The sequence below is a fragment of the Ahaetulla prasina genome, chromosome 1 (assembly GCF_028640845.1).
Source record: "Ahaetulla prasina isolate Xishuangbanna chromosome 1, ASM2864084v1, whole genome shotgun sequence".
Classification (NCBI taxonomy): domain Eukaryota; kingdom Metazoa; phylum Chordata; class Lepidosauria; order Squamata; family Colubridae; genus Ahaetulla; species Ahaetulla prasina.
In genome coordinates this window covers 199,297,760-199,314,733 of record NC_080539.1, presented here as the reverse complement: position 1 = coordinate 199,314,733, position 16,974 = coordinate 199,297,760, and the positions used below count along the sequence as shown (strand labels likewise).

Sequence of the window (16,974 nt, the reverse complement as noted above, 5' to 3'; positions counted from 1 at the left end):
CCAATGGTAATGTGCCCGAATATTGGGTGCTTAGCTAGCAGCCCACATTTATCATTGGTTTTTGGGTTTTTTTTGTCACAACAGTATACACAAACAATTGTCATAGATAAAACAACATGTATTGAAGAAAATATATAAGTAGGGCCGGGTTATTTACGGGACCGCCTACTGCCACCGATTGCCTCCCACCGACCCGTACGCTCTCACAGAGAGGGACTCCTTAGGGTGCCGTCCGCCAGGCAGTGCCGACTGGCGACAGCCAGAGGAAGGGCTTTCTCTGTGGGGGCTCCCTTTGGAACGAGCTTCCCCCAGGGCTTCGCCAACTTCCTGACCTCCGAACCTTCCGCCGCGAGCTTAAGACACATCTATTTATTTGTGCAGGGCTAGCCTAGGGTTTTAGTTTTAAATTTAGTTTTTAATGGGGGTTTTATATTATTTTAGTGATATTTTTAATTCTGCCAAATTAATAAGTTTTTTAACTGTTGTTTTTACTTGTATTATTGTCATGTTTTTATCTGGCTGTAATCCACCCTGAGTCCTTCGGGAGATAGGGCGGTATAAAAATTCGAATAAATAAATAAATAAATAAATAAATAAATAAATAAATAAATAAATAAATAAATAAATAAATAAAGTAAAAAATATGCATCAATAATATTAATTTGATATAATGAAGGGAACAATAGGACAGGAATGGTAGGCACTATTGTGCTCTTACGCACGCCCCTTGTTTGCAGCATCTTGCAATCACATGACCACATTTTGCACAGATTTTGCCAAACACTGACATTTACTTCTGTTTTTTAGCAGAACCAGCCCATAGCAAATCATTCATTCACTTAACAACCACAGAGTATACTTAATGACCGATGCAAAATAATGCCTTAAAATCAGGTTGGCGACCATTTTATGACTGTCACAACTTACAGCCACAATGGAGAGGTCCTATTGTGGTCATAAATTAAGGATTACCTGTACTTGAAAGATATACATAGTACAGTGCAGAAAATGTGTACATTTGAAATGAAAACATGTTTTTTTCTTACTGAATGTACAATAACCTCAGAAAACATTAAGAAGAAATATAATTTAGTGAGATACACATACTTATAGCAGAATAAATTTAGCTCAACACTGGAAGAAAGATTCAATTCTGACAATATCTGATTATTTATTTATTTATTTATTACATTTTTATACCGCCCTTCTCCCGAAGGACTCAGGGCGGTGTACAGCCAGAGATAAAAAGTTGATATACATACAATTTAAAACCAAAATTTAAAACTAAGCAAATTGCAAAAGGCCAATATTAAAATTTTAAAAAATTAAAAACCCTAAGGCAATAAAAACCCAATTTAAAATTAATAACAATATTATGCCAGTCCCGCTTGGATAAATAGATGTGTTTTCAGCTCACGGCGAAAGGTCCGAAGATCAGGTACTTGGCGTAAGCCAGGGGGAAGTTCATTCCAGAGCGTCGGGGCTCCAACAGAGAAGGCCCTACTCCTGGGGGCCGCCAGCCGACATTGTTTGGCGGACGGCACCCTGAGAAGACCCTCTCTGTGGGAGCGTACGGGTCGGTGGGAGGCATAAGGTAACAGCAGGCGGTCTCGTAAGTACCCGGGTCCCAAGCCATGGAGCGCTTTAAAGGTGGTAACCAAAATCTTGAAGCGCACCCGAAAGACCACAGGAAGCCAGTGCAAACTGCGTAGTAGCGGTGTTACATGGGAGCCACGAGTGGCTCCCATTACTACTCGCGCAGCCGCATTCTGGACTAACTGCAGTCTCCGGGTGCACCTCAATGGCAGCCCCATGTAGAGAGCATTGCAATAATCCAACCGAGACGTAACCAGAGTGTGAGTGACCGTGCATAAGGCATCCCAGTCAAGGAAGGGCCGCAACTGGCGAACCAAGCGAACTTGGTAAAAGGCCCTCCTGGAGACGGCCGCCAGGTGTTCATCAAAGGACAGCCGTCCATCCAGGAGGACGGCCAGGTTGCGTACCACCTCCTTTGGGGCCAATAACTCGCCCCCAACAGTCAGCTGTAGGTGCAGCTGACTGTACCGGGGTGCCGGCATCCACAGCCACTCTGTCTTGGAGGGATTGAGCTTGAGTCTGTTTCTCCCCATCCAGACCCGTACGGATTAGGAATTTAACCTTGGAGCATATGCAACAATTAACAATACATATTCACAATACAAGGTTGAGTAAATTTAAGCAAGAACGGTTCCCATACACAGAATATATTATGCAGCTTGGCCAATGTAAATACTGTAGTTATAGTCTGACTTCTAAGGAGGCCTAAAAGTTTATAAACACTGCAAATTCGTAGAGGCACAAAAAGGGAAATTAGAAGCCTTATTATAGCCTTTTTTCCTTTTCCTTTTCAAAAACATTGTTCCTGCTTATTTTGTTTTACCTGTTTTTTCCTTTAAAACACACAATCCATAAGTAACAATGCTGACAGTAACAGTGTTAAATATCCAGCTTAAGACAGAAACCTTTATTGAACAATAAAAATTGGATGTAATTTGCAATTGCTTTTAATGCTATATTTACTATGGATGTAAAATGTAAAGAAGCTTACACTTATTAACATCCTTATTTCAAATCATAGTTAACACTATGGTTTTTCTTTTTCTCTATCTTTATACATAGAGTGTCAATAATCTCCAGTCATTACTGTATAGATGTTGTTGGCCTGAAATAATATGATGTATTACATGTAGTCCCTAGGTTACAATTGTTTGTTTAGTGACCATTCAAAATTAAAACGGTGCTGAATGAGGGGAATTTATGATCAGTGCTCTAAGTTGCAACTGTTGCAGTGTCCTTATAGTCACATGATTGGCATTTGTGGCCTTCCCTGCCAGCTTCCCACAACCAAAATCAATGGGAAAGCTGACAGGAGACCACAAGCTGCTCTCATAAGACACTCTTGCTTCTGCCTCCTTTTTTCCAGAGAATCCCCCCATGCAGGTGGCATGGGGATATTGTACATATCCATGGCACCCACCAGGCCAGAGTCCTTAATGCCTGTCCGCAGCATCTCTCTGCACTCTGTGGCAGGAGGGCACAAGTTGTCCCTGCAAGTTGCTTTTGCTCCTGATCCTTTTTTCCAGAGGATCCCGCATGGGGATCTCATACTCCATAGCACTCGTCTGCCTACAGTCTGTACCATCTCCCTGTGGCACTTGTTTGCACTCTGTGGCACCCTCCAAATAGAATAGAATAGAATAGAATAGAATAGAATAGAATAGAATAGAATAGAATAGAATAGAATAGAATTTTATTGGCCAAGTGTGATTGGACACACAAGGAATTTGTCTTGGTGCATATGCTCTCAGTGTACATAGAACAATTAGAAATAATAATCACCTGCACACTGTAACTTCTTTCCATGGCAACAGCCTGCCCAAATTCCATGGTATCCACCCACTCATACTCCTTAGAAGCCACCTGTATCTCTTCCCCACCAGCTTGCTTGCCTGGTATTTGGTTTTGAGGATCTCTTTCCATGTTGCAGTCACATGAGGTCCTCACTTAACAACCCGCCGGGTTCACCACTAATTGATGGCAGTGGGGACTGCCAAGTTTGTCATTGCTAAGAAATGAGTTTACGTGAGGTCACACACTTTATGACCGCATATTTAACAATTGAAAATCCAGTCTCAACTGCTGTCATGACCCGAGGACTACCTGTATTTCTGTCTTATAATAATAAATTATTTAAACAAACCTTTCCCTGTAGTAGCAATTGTATTTGGAGGGAGATTACAAATGCTAATATTTTTTTCTTTTTTAAAACCACAAGGTGGCTAGCCATGAATTAAAGATACCACTATCTTACATACACCATTATGAAAGAACTACAGTCACAATACCGAATGCAATTGCTACAGCAGGATCAATCGGTGCAGATGTCAATGGGAAAGCAGTCCAGGTTAGATGAAATGTGATGGAACTTAATCCTTCTGACATTAAAATCTACCTTTTTGTGAATGGGAACCTTCCTTTTTTTCCAGCTGTTGCACGGGGAGAAGCTCAACAATAGAGCCTCTGCAGTTTAAAGGATCAAACCATTAGTGAAGGGAAAGACCTATTGCCTCTAGAGCCCTGGGGGCAAAACTAGGGCACACATGCCAGAGGTGGCACGCAGAGCCCTCTCTGTGGGCACATGCGCCGTTGCCCCAGCACAGATGAAACGCTGCCAGACACACACCGAAACAAGCGATGGGCAGAACAGGGCTCCAATTGGTGGATGCGGTTTAATTTTGTGCCTCCAGTTTAAGTTGATAGACAACCGGAGGCCTGTTTGCAAATGGCCCCTACCAGGGGTGAAATCTACTTACCTTCCCTACTGGTTCACAAACCCTTCTGTGCATGCGCAGAGGGTAAAAAACAGGTTACTTCCTGGTTAAAACCAGAAAGTAACGACGACCGGGTGGGTGGGCGGAGCCTCGCACTACCATCGCTACCAGTTCTCTGAACCACCCGCCACCATTGCTACCGGTTCAGCCAAACCAGTCCAAACTGGTAGCATTTCACCCCTGGTCCTTGCTCCTTTTCTTCTGTTTCAAAAAACCCTCTCTGGCCAGTGGTGGGTTTCACTTACCTTTGCTACCAATTCGCTTGCGTGAGTGAAGCAAGTACACATGCCGCTTCTGCACATGCGCAGAGCGTATTTGATGATTTCCAGGTGGGTGGGCAGAGCCTCCTGCCGCTGCTGCTAGCACTTTGCCCGAACTGGGGCAAACTGGTAGCAACCCACCACTGTCTCCAGCCTTTCACTTTTTCCACCCCCGATTCCCTCTGGTAGTTGTCATTTGCTTGCCTTCATTCAAAAATTACACAGATACACAAGCAAATAACCTGTGTGTTGACGAGACCTAATTGCAAAGAATGGGTGGGGGGGAGAGACTAGACTAGAGGGATCTTGCACACGGCTCTCTATCTCTGCAACAATAATGGATCTCTCGCTGCCCATCTCCTCATCCTGTGCTTGGTCCCCTTGGTGTGTTCTTTTCCTGTGGCAGGATTGTCTCAGATCATGTGCAGAGTGCATTCACTATTCAACGCCCCTGCCCCCCAAGGTTCAGACTAGGATTAGGCCTTTTAAATCAACCCCTGCAAATTTTCAGCCAGAGCAATAGAAAGGAGAGGAGGACTCTTTAGCTTCGCCCTTCTTTGGTCAGGCTCCCTCCCGCCTTCCTGTGCCGCAACGACTCTTCACACTCACCCCGCTTCCCTGCCGCATTCCCACAAAGACCGCTCCCCCATCTCCTTTCGGGAGCCCACCTGATCTCCCTTCTAAGGCTAGCCGGACTCTGCTGCCTCCTCTTACCATCCCCCTGTACCCCACATCAGCAATTGAAGTTCAGTTATGTTTGCTTTCAAAAATAATTAAACAGCTTTATTATTCCTTTCCCCATAACAAGTACTCACATTTTCTGTTACAATGTGCAGTTAGCAAAGCAGTGTTGTATTCTTTTATACTGCAATTTTGGCATGTGAGCATCTGTGATGCTAGAACAATTTAAAACAAAATTATAGTTTCTGTTAAGAAAAAACCCTTCAATTATTAATGTCATGAAGGTTAACATTAAAAATGTTAAAATTAAAAATGTCCCTTCTTGCAGAAAAAGATGGCAATCCCACTATGCAACACTTAAATGTGCCTTTTAAAATTAAAATTTGGATAACATCTTAACAACGTGTATTCTTTGGGACTAATTTTTCCTGTTTTCTTTGGTATCATCTTCTACAGAATGCTTGTCAAATTCTAAGGAAGCGCCTTGAGCCAATCATTAAAAAAAATCCTAAAGGAAAGTGGGAAGATTGGGTAGGTATCATTTACCTTTTTAAAACAGAATAATTATAACCCTATTAGTAGCACATCTTCAGGAGAATAGTTTTTAATACATTAACTATAAATACAGGAACAGCAGAGAAGTTAAAGTGAACACCATGTCAAAATAGTCAGCAATTCTAAATTTATCTAATTCTAATAGGGAGCATTGGTGATATATGGCACTTCTTGGTACCACTGAGCTTTGGATATTTATGTTATCTAATTTCAGCAATGAACTCATTCTGGTGGCATGTGAGCTTTACTGATGCTCTGTGTACAATGGGCTCTCTTAGGATCCTAAGAATAGAATAACCAACTCAGTATCCTTTGGAGATAGTCCTTTCCCTTTTTAATGAACATTTTGGATAAGATTTTTTTTAAAAGAGTAAGAAACTATAAGTAAATTCAAGAACATTGGAAGTAGAAATTGTGTGAGCTCTAGTAAAATTAATGTCTGAGGCAAGGTGACTACTTCATGCAAATTTGTCCAGAAACATCTTCTACACACAGTCTTAAAATTGTATGATATGGATCCAGGGAAGTCGCTTAATGTTAGCAAAGATACATTTCTGGGGAGGTAATCCTAGATGTATAAATGAAGAACAAGTTCAACATGACTTTTTTCTCACCTCTCTTATGCAAAGGAGGAAGCCGGTCTTTGATATCCCCATTTTGGTTTTGTTTTATGCACAAATACATTTTTGTCACTATTACCAATATTGCCACTTACCTATTTACCTCTTCCAGATTAAAGCTGCCCATGAGGAAAGCATCAGCCTCTCTGCTACTGGCTTCTTCAAGTAAGCAATTTGTTCCAAATTCCTAAATGGCTTTATTTTCAATATTAAAGGTGATAAATTGGGACTTAGCAGGAATTTCACATGCTGAATATCACTGCAGTCTTGGGAGGGCAAAAGCAAAGAAGATTGTTCTCAAAGGCCCTATACTAGAAAGATATTGAAGATTACTGGATCTATCTGAGACAGAGCCTTGGGGCACCACACTGTACACTTCCCTCCATGTAGATGCAGTTCCATTAAGGGCTACATGTTGAGTGCAATTGATCAGCCAGTTACAAATCCATTGTTCTTTTACATTGTCTAGCAACCACACTTCTTTTGCATGCAAATGACTCTGCTTCTTGTCTACCTGCCCAATACTATGTGACCTGCAGCTGTTCCTATTCACCTGAATGGTGAAAAGAGTTGATGGCCAAGTATATTGATGGCCAAGTATATTCAAACAAAGCTCAATTGCACAACAGCATTAGAATAATCAGCCAATAGAACTCTTAAGAACTTTAACCCAGTAATCCTTAACAGATCCATAGGGACATTAAAGGAGCCCCCCCCCCCAAATTGCACTACTTTTGGCAGTGGGCAACAATGTTGTTACTGGCAAATCCTTTCAACTGTGAAGCACTCTTCAGTTAGCTTTGCTGGTGCTTCTGACATGAATGTGGACAGAACAGATCCATGCTGAAGATGAAGGGATGAATTAAGCTATTGACTTGCTTATCACACCCTGCACATGCATAATCATCTTAATTACAAACAGAACCATTGGGCACTGATGAACAAGACAGCCTGATTGGGAGTGACAATGAGGTCAGAAAATGTAACGCCTGTATATGTTTTATCCTGATATAAGGGAAGATTGATAGTGTCTTTATTCTCTGGAAAGGCACAGAGAAACAGAAGGGAAAGATTTCCTTCTGGTATTGTCTTGCTCAATGTGAATGTTTTAAATAAGCCAACAGGTGAGGTCCAAAAATATTTTGTAATTGGAATTGAGAAAAGTCATTGACAGACTCAAAGGGAAAGGCAGAGGCTATCATTTTGGAGCAGCTCAGTGCAACAGTCTTAATGTTTGGCAAAAGCTGTGTGTCATATTATTTGAGTCACAAACTGGGGTAGTACAAAAGTTACCCCAGCAAATTCGAGGTCTCTTTTGAATCCTTAATTAGATACAGCAGAAAATGACAATTGTATTGGTTTTTCTATCTAGCAATCAATTTCCATTTTGTTATTTTCCATTGAAACAGAGGGAGTGTATTTATTTATTTATTTATTTATTTATTTATTTATTTATTTATTTATTTATTTATTTATTTTATTTGTCATAACAGCATATATAAGCATAAGCATGAAGCAACAGTAGGGCAGGAACGGTTGGCACGTTTGTGCTCTTATGCACGCCTCTTATAGACCTCTTAGGAAAGGGGTGAGGTCAATAGTAGACAGCTTTTGGTTGAAGCTTTGGGGACTTTGAGAAGAGACCACAGAGTCAGGTAGTGTATAATGCATTAACAACTCTGTTACTGAAGTCATATTTTCTGCAATCAAGATTGGAGCGGTTAACATTAAGTTTAAATCTATTGTTTGCTCTTGTATTATTGCGATTGAAGCTGAAGTAGTCTTCAACAGGAAGGACATTGCAATAGATGATTCTATGAGTTAAACACAGGTCCTGTCGGAGGCAGTGGAGTTCTAAGTTTTCTAAACCCAGGATTTCAAGTCTGGTGGCATAAGGTATTTTGTTGTATTCAGAGGAGTGGAGAACTCTTCTTGTAAAATATTTCTGGACATGTTCAATTGTGTTGATGTCTGAAATGTGGTATGGGTTCCAGACAGGCGAGCTGTATTCAAGAATTGGTTTAGCAAATGTTTTATATGCTCTGGTTAGTAGTGTAGTGTTTCTGGAGAAGAAGCTACGCAAGATTAGGTTTACAACTCTTAGAGCCTTTTTTGCGATGTAGTTGCAGTGGGCTTTGGCACTTAGATCATTGGATATGAAAACTCCAAGGTCTTTAACAGGGTGGAGGTCATCTGTAAGGTAATGTCCATCGAGTTTGTATTTAGTGTTTAGATTCTTTTTTCCAATGTGTAAGACAGAGCATTTGCTGGTTGAGATTTGGAGTTGCCAGGTTTTAGACCCTTCTGACACAAAGTCAAGGTCTTTTTGAAGGGTAGCTGTATTGTTGGTAGTGTTAAATAGTTTGACATCGTCAGCAAAGAGAACACGATTACTTTTAATATGGTCGCAGAGATCATTAATGTATAATATGAAGAGTGTTGGTCCAAAAACACTGCCTTGGGGAACGCCACTATTGACAGGAACAGGATTTGATAGGCACTGCCTATTTTGACCGCTTGTTGTCTGTTTGACAGAAACACTGTTATCCAATTGTGGAGGGGTCCGGAGATGCCGTAGGATTTTAATTTGAGGAGAGGTTTGTCGTGTACCACTGAGTCAAAAGCTTTACAGAAGTCTATGTAAATTGCATCTATTGTTTTGCCTTGATCAAGATTAGTAGTCCATATATTTTTGCAGTGAAGAAGTTGTAAGTTACATGATAATTTTTTTCTGAAACCAAATTGTTTATTAGAGAGTAGGTTGTTTGTTTCTAGGTGGAAGGTAATGTATTGGTTGATGATGGATTCCATAACTTTACAGGTAACGCAGCATAGAGAGATTGGTCTGTAATTTTCAATTAAACTGGTGTCTCCTTTTTTGAAGACAGGGATGATCGTGGCTAGTGACCAAAGTTTGGGAAACCAAAGTTAGTGACCATAGTTTCATCTCACCCCAGATCCTTTTTTTATTTCTTTCAAAGTATCTTAATACTTTGATCCTTTCACATGACTTGTGTATCTCTAAGTGAAAAGATTTCTAATGGAAACTCTCTCGTTTTTTTCCCTTTCCCATCAGAGGATACGTTGTCAATATTGACTGGGGGAAAGGAGAAGGTCACCCATTTCCTTATTTTATTTTTGCTGCAGCATGTTCTGAAGTTGAGATTGACTGCCTCACTGGTGACCATAAGGTAAGTCCAGTCCAAAATTGGATCATAATCTCCACTTTTCTGCTCAACCATGGGGTAGCCTATGGGGTGGCCTTCCTGCCTTTTAGGTTTGTGCAATCAGCAAATTTTGTGCTAAAGCAATGCTCAACCACCAAACATTTTGAATGATAAATATAGAGAGATTGTAACATATATCAGCAAGTATTTCAAAGATATAAACATATAAAGTATTTATATGGACATTCATCTCACAACAGTGTCTCCAATTGGTATACAAGGATTAAAACACTAATCACAAAATCCCCAGCATTCAAGAATAAAATAATGATCCCAGTCACATCATAGATCATATGTTGTGAGTCGCGAAGTTATGTCCGACCCATCATAACCCCATGGACAACTTTCCTCCAGGCCTTCCTGTCCTCTACCATCCCCCAGAATCCATTTAAGCTCACACCAACTGCTTCAGTGACTCCATCCAGCCACTTCATTCTCTGTTGTCCCATTCTTCTTTTGCCCTCAATCGTTCCCAGCATTAGACTCTTCTCCAGTGAGTCCTTCCTTCTCATTAGGTGGCCAAAGTATTTCAGTTTCATCTTCAGGATCTGACCTTCTAAAGAGTAGTCAAGGTTGACCTCCTCTAGGACTGACCAGTTTGATCGCTTGCAGTCCAAGGGACTCGCAGGAGTCTTCTCCAGCACCAGAGTTCAAAGGCTTCAATTCTTTGGCGCTCAGCCTTTCTTACGGTCCAACTTTCACAGCCATACATTGCAACTGGGAAAACCATAAAACCATAGCCTTGACTATACGCACTTTTGTTGGCAGGGTGATGTCTCTGCTTTTTAGTACGCTGTCTAGATTTGCCATAGCTTTCCTCCCCAGGAGCAAGTGGCTTTCTTGGCTGTAGTTCCCCTCTGCAGTGATCTTGGAACCCAGGAAAATAAAATCTGTCGCTACTTCCATTTCTTCCCCATCTATCTCCCAGGAATTGAGAGGGCCGGATGCCATGATCTTAGTTTTCTTAATGTTGAGTTTCTAGCCAACTTTTGCACTCTCCTTCTTCACCCGGGTCAAGAGGCTCTTTAGTTCCTCTTTACTTTCTGCCATTAGAGTGGTATTATCTGAATATCTGAGGTTGTTGATATTTCTCCCAGCAATCTTAATTCCAATTTTTGATTCATCTAGCCCTGCCTTTTTCGTGATATGCTCTACATAAAAGTTAAATAGGCAGGGCGACAATATAAAGCCTTGCCAAATTCCTTTCCCAATTTTGAACCAATCAGTGGTTCCATGTCCAGTTCTCACTATTACTTCTTGACCTGCATATAAGTTTCTCAAGAGACAAATAAGATGGTCTGGTACTTCCATCTCTTTAAGAACTTGCCACGATTTGTTGTGATCCACACAATCAAAGCCTTTTTAGCATAGTCAATGAAGCAGAAGTAGATGTTTTTCTGGAACTCCCTAGCTTCCTCCATGATCCAGCATATTTTGGCAATTTAATCTCTACTTCCTCTGCCTCTTCAAAATCCTGCCTGTACTTCTGGTAGTTCTCAGTCCGCATACTACTGGAGCCTAGATTGTAGGATTTTGAGCATAACTTTGCTAGCATGTGAAATGAGTTCAATAGTGCAGTAGTTTCAACATTCTTTGGCATTACCCTTCTTTGGAATTGGAATGTAAACTGACTTTTTCCAATCCTGTGGCCACTGCTGAGTTTTCCAAATTTGCTGACAAATTGAGTGTATCACTTTTACTGCATCATCTTTCAAGATTTTGAAAAGCTCAGCTGGAATACTGTCACCTCCACTAGCTTTGTTGTTGCTTAGACTTCCTAAGGCCCATTTGGCAGGAGCCCCACCCCACAGGATATATAAGGAGCTTTGGGACTGCTCTCACTCCACGGGGAGCAAAGTTTAGCTGAACCGTTTCAAAAAGAGCTGAAAGTCTTGCTACGTGAGTCATTTGTTTGAACTTTGGCAGGCAGCTGCGATTTCTCTGCCAGGACTGATAAGAGCCGTGAATCCACTGGCTGAAGGCCAGCTCGTAGGTCTTAAGTGGGGAAGGAGACAGAACACTACTGTATATTCCTCAGGGATATGATTTAGTTCATACCTAAGTGGCCTGGAGCTTTTCCCTACTTTCTTCAATTTAAGCCTAAATTTTGCAATGAAAAGCTCATGATCTGAGCCACAGTCAGCTCCTGGTCTTGTTTTTACTGACTGTATAGAGCAATGATGGCTAACCTTTTAAGGACTGAATGCCCAAAACGCACCCGAACCCCCAAAATGGAATATGCGTGCAGCCCCGCACATACCTCTCCACATATACATGCCCCCCATGTGCCCCGCCCCCACGCATGCGTGCATGGCCTCATGCACGTGCACGCCCCCCCTGACCCCCCCACGTGCATGCGTGGCAGAGACCCAAAGACCAACTGGCTGATGGGAGGTGCATGCACATGTGCAGCAGAGCTGAACTGGGGTGATGGCTTGCGTGCCCATAGAGAGCACGCTGCATGGCACCTCTACCATGTGTGCCATAGGTTCGCCATCACGGGTATACAGCTTCTCCATCTTTGGCTACAGAGCACATATTCAATCTGATTTCTGCGTTGACTGTCTGGTGATGTCCATGTGTAGAGTTGTCCCTTGGGTTGTTGGAAAGAGTGTTTGCTATGACAATCGTATTGTCTTGACAGAATTCAATCAGCCTGTGCCCTGCTTCATTTTGTACTCTAATAACTTGCCTGTTATTCCGGTTATCTTTTGGCTTCCTACTTTAGCATTCCAATCCCCCATGATGATAAGGACATCATTTTTGGTGTTAATTCTATAAGGTGCTGTAGGGCTTCATAGAACCGGTCAACTTCATCCTCTTCAGCATCAATGGTTGGGGCATAGACTTGAACTACTGTCATGTTGAATGGTTTGCCTTGGATTCAAACGGAGACCATTCTGTCATTTTGAGGATTGTATCCCAGTACTGCTTTTCCTACTCTTTTATTGACTATGAAGGCTACTCCATTTCTTCTGAGGGATTCTTGCCCGCAGTAGTATACCTGATGGTCATCTGAATTAAATTCATCCATTCCTGTCCACTTTAGTTCGCTGATTCCTAAGGTGTCAATGTTCAGTCTTGTCATCTCTTGTTTGACCACGTCCAGCTTGCCTTGATTCATGGATCTTACATTCCAGGTTCCTGTGGAGAAAAAATCTTTACAGCATCGGACTTTCCTTTTACCACCAGATGCATCCACTGCTAAGTGTCCTTTCAGCTTTGACCCAGCCGTTTCATTCTTTCTGGTGCTACTAGTACTAGCCCTCCTTTCTTCCCCAGTAGCATATTGGACACCTTCCAACCTGAGGGGCTCATCTTCCGGTGTCATATCTTTTTGCCTTTTGGTACTGTCCATGGGGTTTTCATAGCAAAGATACTGGAGTGGGTTGCCATTTCCTTCTCCAGTGGATTACATTTTGTCAGAGCTCTCTGTCCGTCTTGGGTGGCCTTGCACAGCATAGCTCATAGCTTCATTGAGCTACGCAAGCCCCTTTGCCACAATAAAGCGGTGATCCATGAAGGGGATAGTTCATATAACTTGTACTAAATCTGGGCATAGCAATGAGAGAGAGGCAGCCCCACAAGTAGCCTGCCCTCATGTCATGTAGGGCTTTATAAGTGATAATTAGCATCTTTTATCACACCACAAAGCCTATTGGAATCCAGTGCAGCTTGTGGAGCAGAAGTGTTATACAAGAAATAAAAAGAAATGCCAAAGACTGCCCACACTGCTGCTTCCTGGAGCAGCTCAGCTTCCAAGTCCTGTTCAAGTGCAGCCCCATGTAGAGCAAATGATAATATTCCAAACAGAAAGTAATTAAGGTATGAGTAAGACTTTCCAGTCCAGATCTGGGTGCAACTGAGGAACGAAACTCTGCAAAGGCCCCCAAGTTACAGCTACTACTTGCTCCTACTGTAAGTCCAGTAGGAATCCAAAATTACACACTGACTGGGGAAGCGTACCTTTGACAGAGTTAAAGAGGGAAAATCTCAGGAACTGACAATGCGGGGGTAGCTTAAAGCTGAACCTCCACCCAGACCTTTACAGTCTCCAGGCATCAGGAAAGGAATAGGGTATTGTTAGCATACTGATGATATGGCACCCTCTGCCAGCAGATGATAGCAGCTTCATGTAGATGTTAAATAGGGGTGGGGAGAATGCAGAGCCCTGAGGCACCTCACAAAGCAGAGCTTCATACTTGAGTTTTCCCACCCTGCTAACGCCAACTGGAAGCGGCTCTAAAGAACGGACTAAAATCACCATACTATAATGACTTCCATTCCAATACCCTAAACCAGCATAGAAGGACATAATGATCAGTGACCAAAAACCAACTGAGAGGTCAAGGCTGAGCCTCCGAGAGATCATCAACAAGCACAATCAATACCATTTTAGCACTATAATCAGGCCTGAATCCTGACTGAAAAGAGTTCAAATCATCTACTTCTTCCAGAATTCCCGTGGCTCCTCCTTCCTTAGCAGGGATGAAGTTATTGGCAGATACAATAGCGATGGAGAAATAATTGTTTCATTGGTTTTGTTGCCAGTCCTTAAGAAAGGCTCTACCCGTGTTTGGCCAAGTTCTCTGTTCGTTTTCCTTCAGGGGCACTGTAGAGTTTTCTTAGGTTATTTCATCACCAACGCTTCTCTGAAAGCCTGGGACTCTCCAGGATCCATGTGCCAAGAGAAACTACGTAGGTGCAATCTGATCCAAGGCCAAAGTTGCCTTCATTTCAAGCAGCAACTAGAGGCTCTGTTGAGCTATGCACCAGAATTCCAGGAACACTCCAAATTCCCTTTGGAACTCATTAGAATCTATCAGGTGCTTGAGGCAGATTGTTCAAATTGGCTCTCCTTCCCTGTGACATCAGAATAATCAAGAACCAGCGAGGAAAATCCATCCATGACAAGGAATTGATAGTAATATTCCCTAACTCTAGATAACATTGCCACTGCCCTGAGATACAAGCCAGGGCTAATGTGTGGACTGACTTTTAAGTCGAGCCAGAAATTATTTTGGTTAAGTCCAGAGTTGTCATGACCTCCCAAGTGGTTTCTATGGTCTCAACTTGGTGAAGTTTTTTTGGACAGAACAGATCCTATTAGAGCTATCAAATGCAGAAAAATATTGTGCTTAGAATCCTCCCTCCCCTAGCCTATTTCTCTTCATAAAGTAGCAGACATATAGCCATACTTAGAGGCTCCAGGAGGACAAGTTCAAAGGTGCAGTGCCTTCCAGCCCAAAGCCCCCAAATGTTACCATGCCTGCTGCAAAAACTTCCCAAAATTTTATGGTAATAATATATTTGTCCTTATAATATCATAGGCTTGAATGTCCACAGTTTTTCATTTTTTTCCCTGCACTGCTATAAAATGTTTTGATGATAATTTCTCTCTGCAACAGAATCTCCGAACTGACATTGTCATGGATGGTAGTTTCAGCATCAATCCAGGCATTGACATAGGGCAGGTATGTATTTTAAATTCTAATCTTATTGTAATTACACACACACACACACACACACACACACACACACACACACTACACTTGATCTTAGCCAAAAGGTCAAGAAGCTATTTATTGTAACTACCAGCAAACAATCTTTCTTGAAAGCTCAAAGAAACAAATCCCAGTTGCATGTTATTGTTCAGATCCTGCCTGCCTGCCTGCCTTCTCCTCCTCCTTCCTCCCCTCCCTTCTTTCCCTCTTCTAGCAGGCAGGTAAGTGGCTGGTGTTACATGAGAGAAGCAAGGGATTGTGAGACTGGCTGGGAAACTGTCACACAATGTTGAAAATAAAGATCTTGTGACTGCAGCAGTAGCAGCCCTGCAGTGCAGCAGCTGCCAGTAGCATTTCCCTAAATTTCATTCCCTTAGGAGTCATGGATTCTGGATTTTGGACACATTCTACTATTTAGTCCATTTGAAATAGCTTTTTGCCCTATGATATACTGCTTGCCCAGTTAAATGTCATGACAATGAGAATTTTAGTAATAGATAGATAGAAAATGTGGTAAGTGAAAAGATAAATTAAATGTTACCGTATAATTTTCTTATCAATCCTGGGATAGGCTGGAATGATTAAACAAGAGTGTGATGTTTTTGTATATCCATGCTGCAGAATTCAGTTTTCTCTTATCGATCACATTACATTCTTATAGACTTGGTAATCTATACTGTTGATTTTTTATGTTATTTTTGTATTGTTTCACATTTGAATATTAAGAAGCTTCCAAGCACCATGGTTGTAGAGAAAAACAGTGCAAATCTGTATTAATTTTTAATCCATCTTGGCATTTTTATTTCCAGATTGCTGCTGGTGTCATAATTAGTATACAAACATGTGTTACTATAAGACATTTATTATTTTTGCATCCTTTTTACTTTTATTTTCTCTTTCCAATCAAACTACAATATATGGGATCTGCCTCAGAGGAAAAAAAAACCTAAATGGAAGGAAGGAGGGATGTAATTAGGGTAAAGGGCCTAAGATTATAGCAATGAAATATTTGCAAGGATTCATGGATGTCTGATAAACTTGCAACAGAAGCAGTGCTTGGAAGAACAAAGAGTAGTAGCTGATTCATTGAGAGCTGCAGCCGAAAAAGATTGTGTTCAAAATCTCAGGCACCCATGGACTTCTCTGAACAGATGTTTGAGAAAGAGGTTCTCTTTATCCTTTAGGACATAGCCTACTATTAACATATCCTGTAAGTCATTTCAGTATGGGATGGGCTGAGAATAAATTTAATAAATAAATTAATATGTCTTCCTTCAGTAATAGTGGGAATGGACTTGTTGGAATGGAGAAATCACTATGAAGAAGGCCAGGGGACCAAAGAGCCAATTCTTGCTGATGTTCCTTTAATTCTAGATAAATATTGCTTATGTGACGAAGTTGAAATATGATGGGTCAACAGAAGAATCCTAACTGGCAAATAAATCTTTAGAAGAAAATCATAAATAACAAGAAACCTCCTATGTTAATGTAAATTAAGAGTGGATGGCAGTTAAGAAATAGAAAGCCAATATGCATTTTCTACATTTTGTGGAAAGTTCTTTAAGTTCAAAAAAATCCTGGGATAGGATGGAACCATTAAACAAGAACTGAAAGCCAGCATATGCTGTAAGGTGTGATTGTCATGTCAGGATATCCTCTACCCTACCCTTCATTTTAGTGGATTCTCATAAGTCAACAGAAGCATCCAATAAACATCTCCAAGTTTAAGAAATTTGTCAGATTTACTGCTCTGTAGA

At 41.4% G+C, this 16,974-nt stretch overlaps 1 protein-coding gene across 3 annotated transcripts in view; it reads left to right on the top strand.

Moving 5' to 3' along the window:
- Positions 1-16,974, top strand: part of AOX1 (aldehyde oxidase 1) — an 81,671-nt gene that overhangs the window by 55,800 nt on the left and 8,897 nt on the right. For 2 of the 3 annotated variants that reach the window (XM_058187534.1, XM_058187525.1), the window contains exons 28-32: positions 3,815-3,943; positions 5,768-5,842; positions 6,599-6,651; positions 9,563-9,677; positions 15,122-15,187. In XM_058187534.1, coding sequence (XP_058043517.1) covers positions 3,815-3,943; positions 5,768-5,842; positions 6,599-6,651; positions 9,563-9,677; positions 15,122-15,187 — 438 coding nt within the window. Of the gene's footprint in view, positions 1-3,814; positions 3,944-5,767; positions 5,843-6,598; positions 6,652-9,562; positions 9,678-15,121; positions 15,188-16,974 lie in introns of those variants that run through there. The other variant, XM_058187541.1, reaches the window with a different exon arrangement.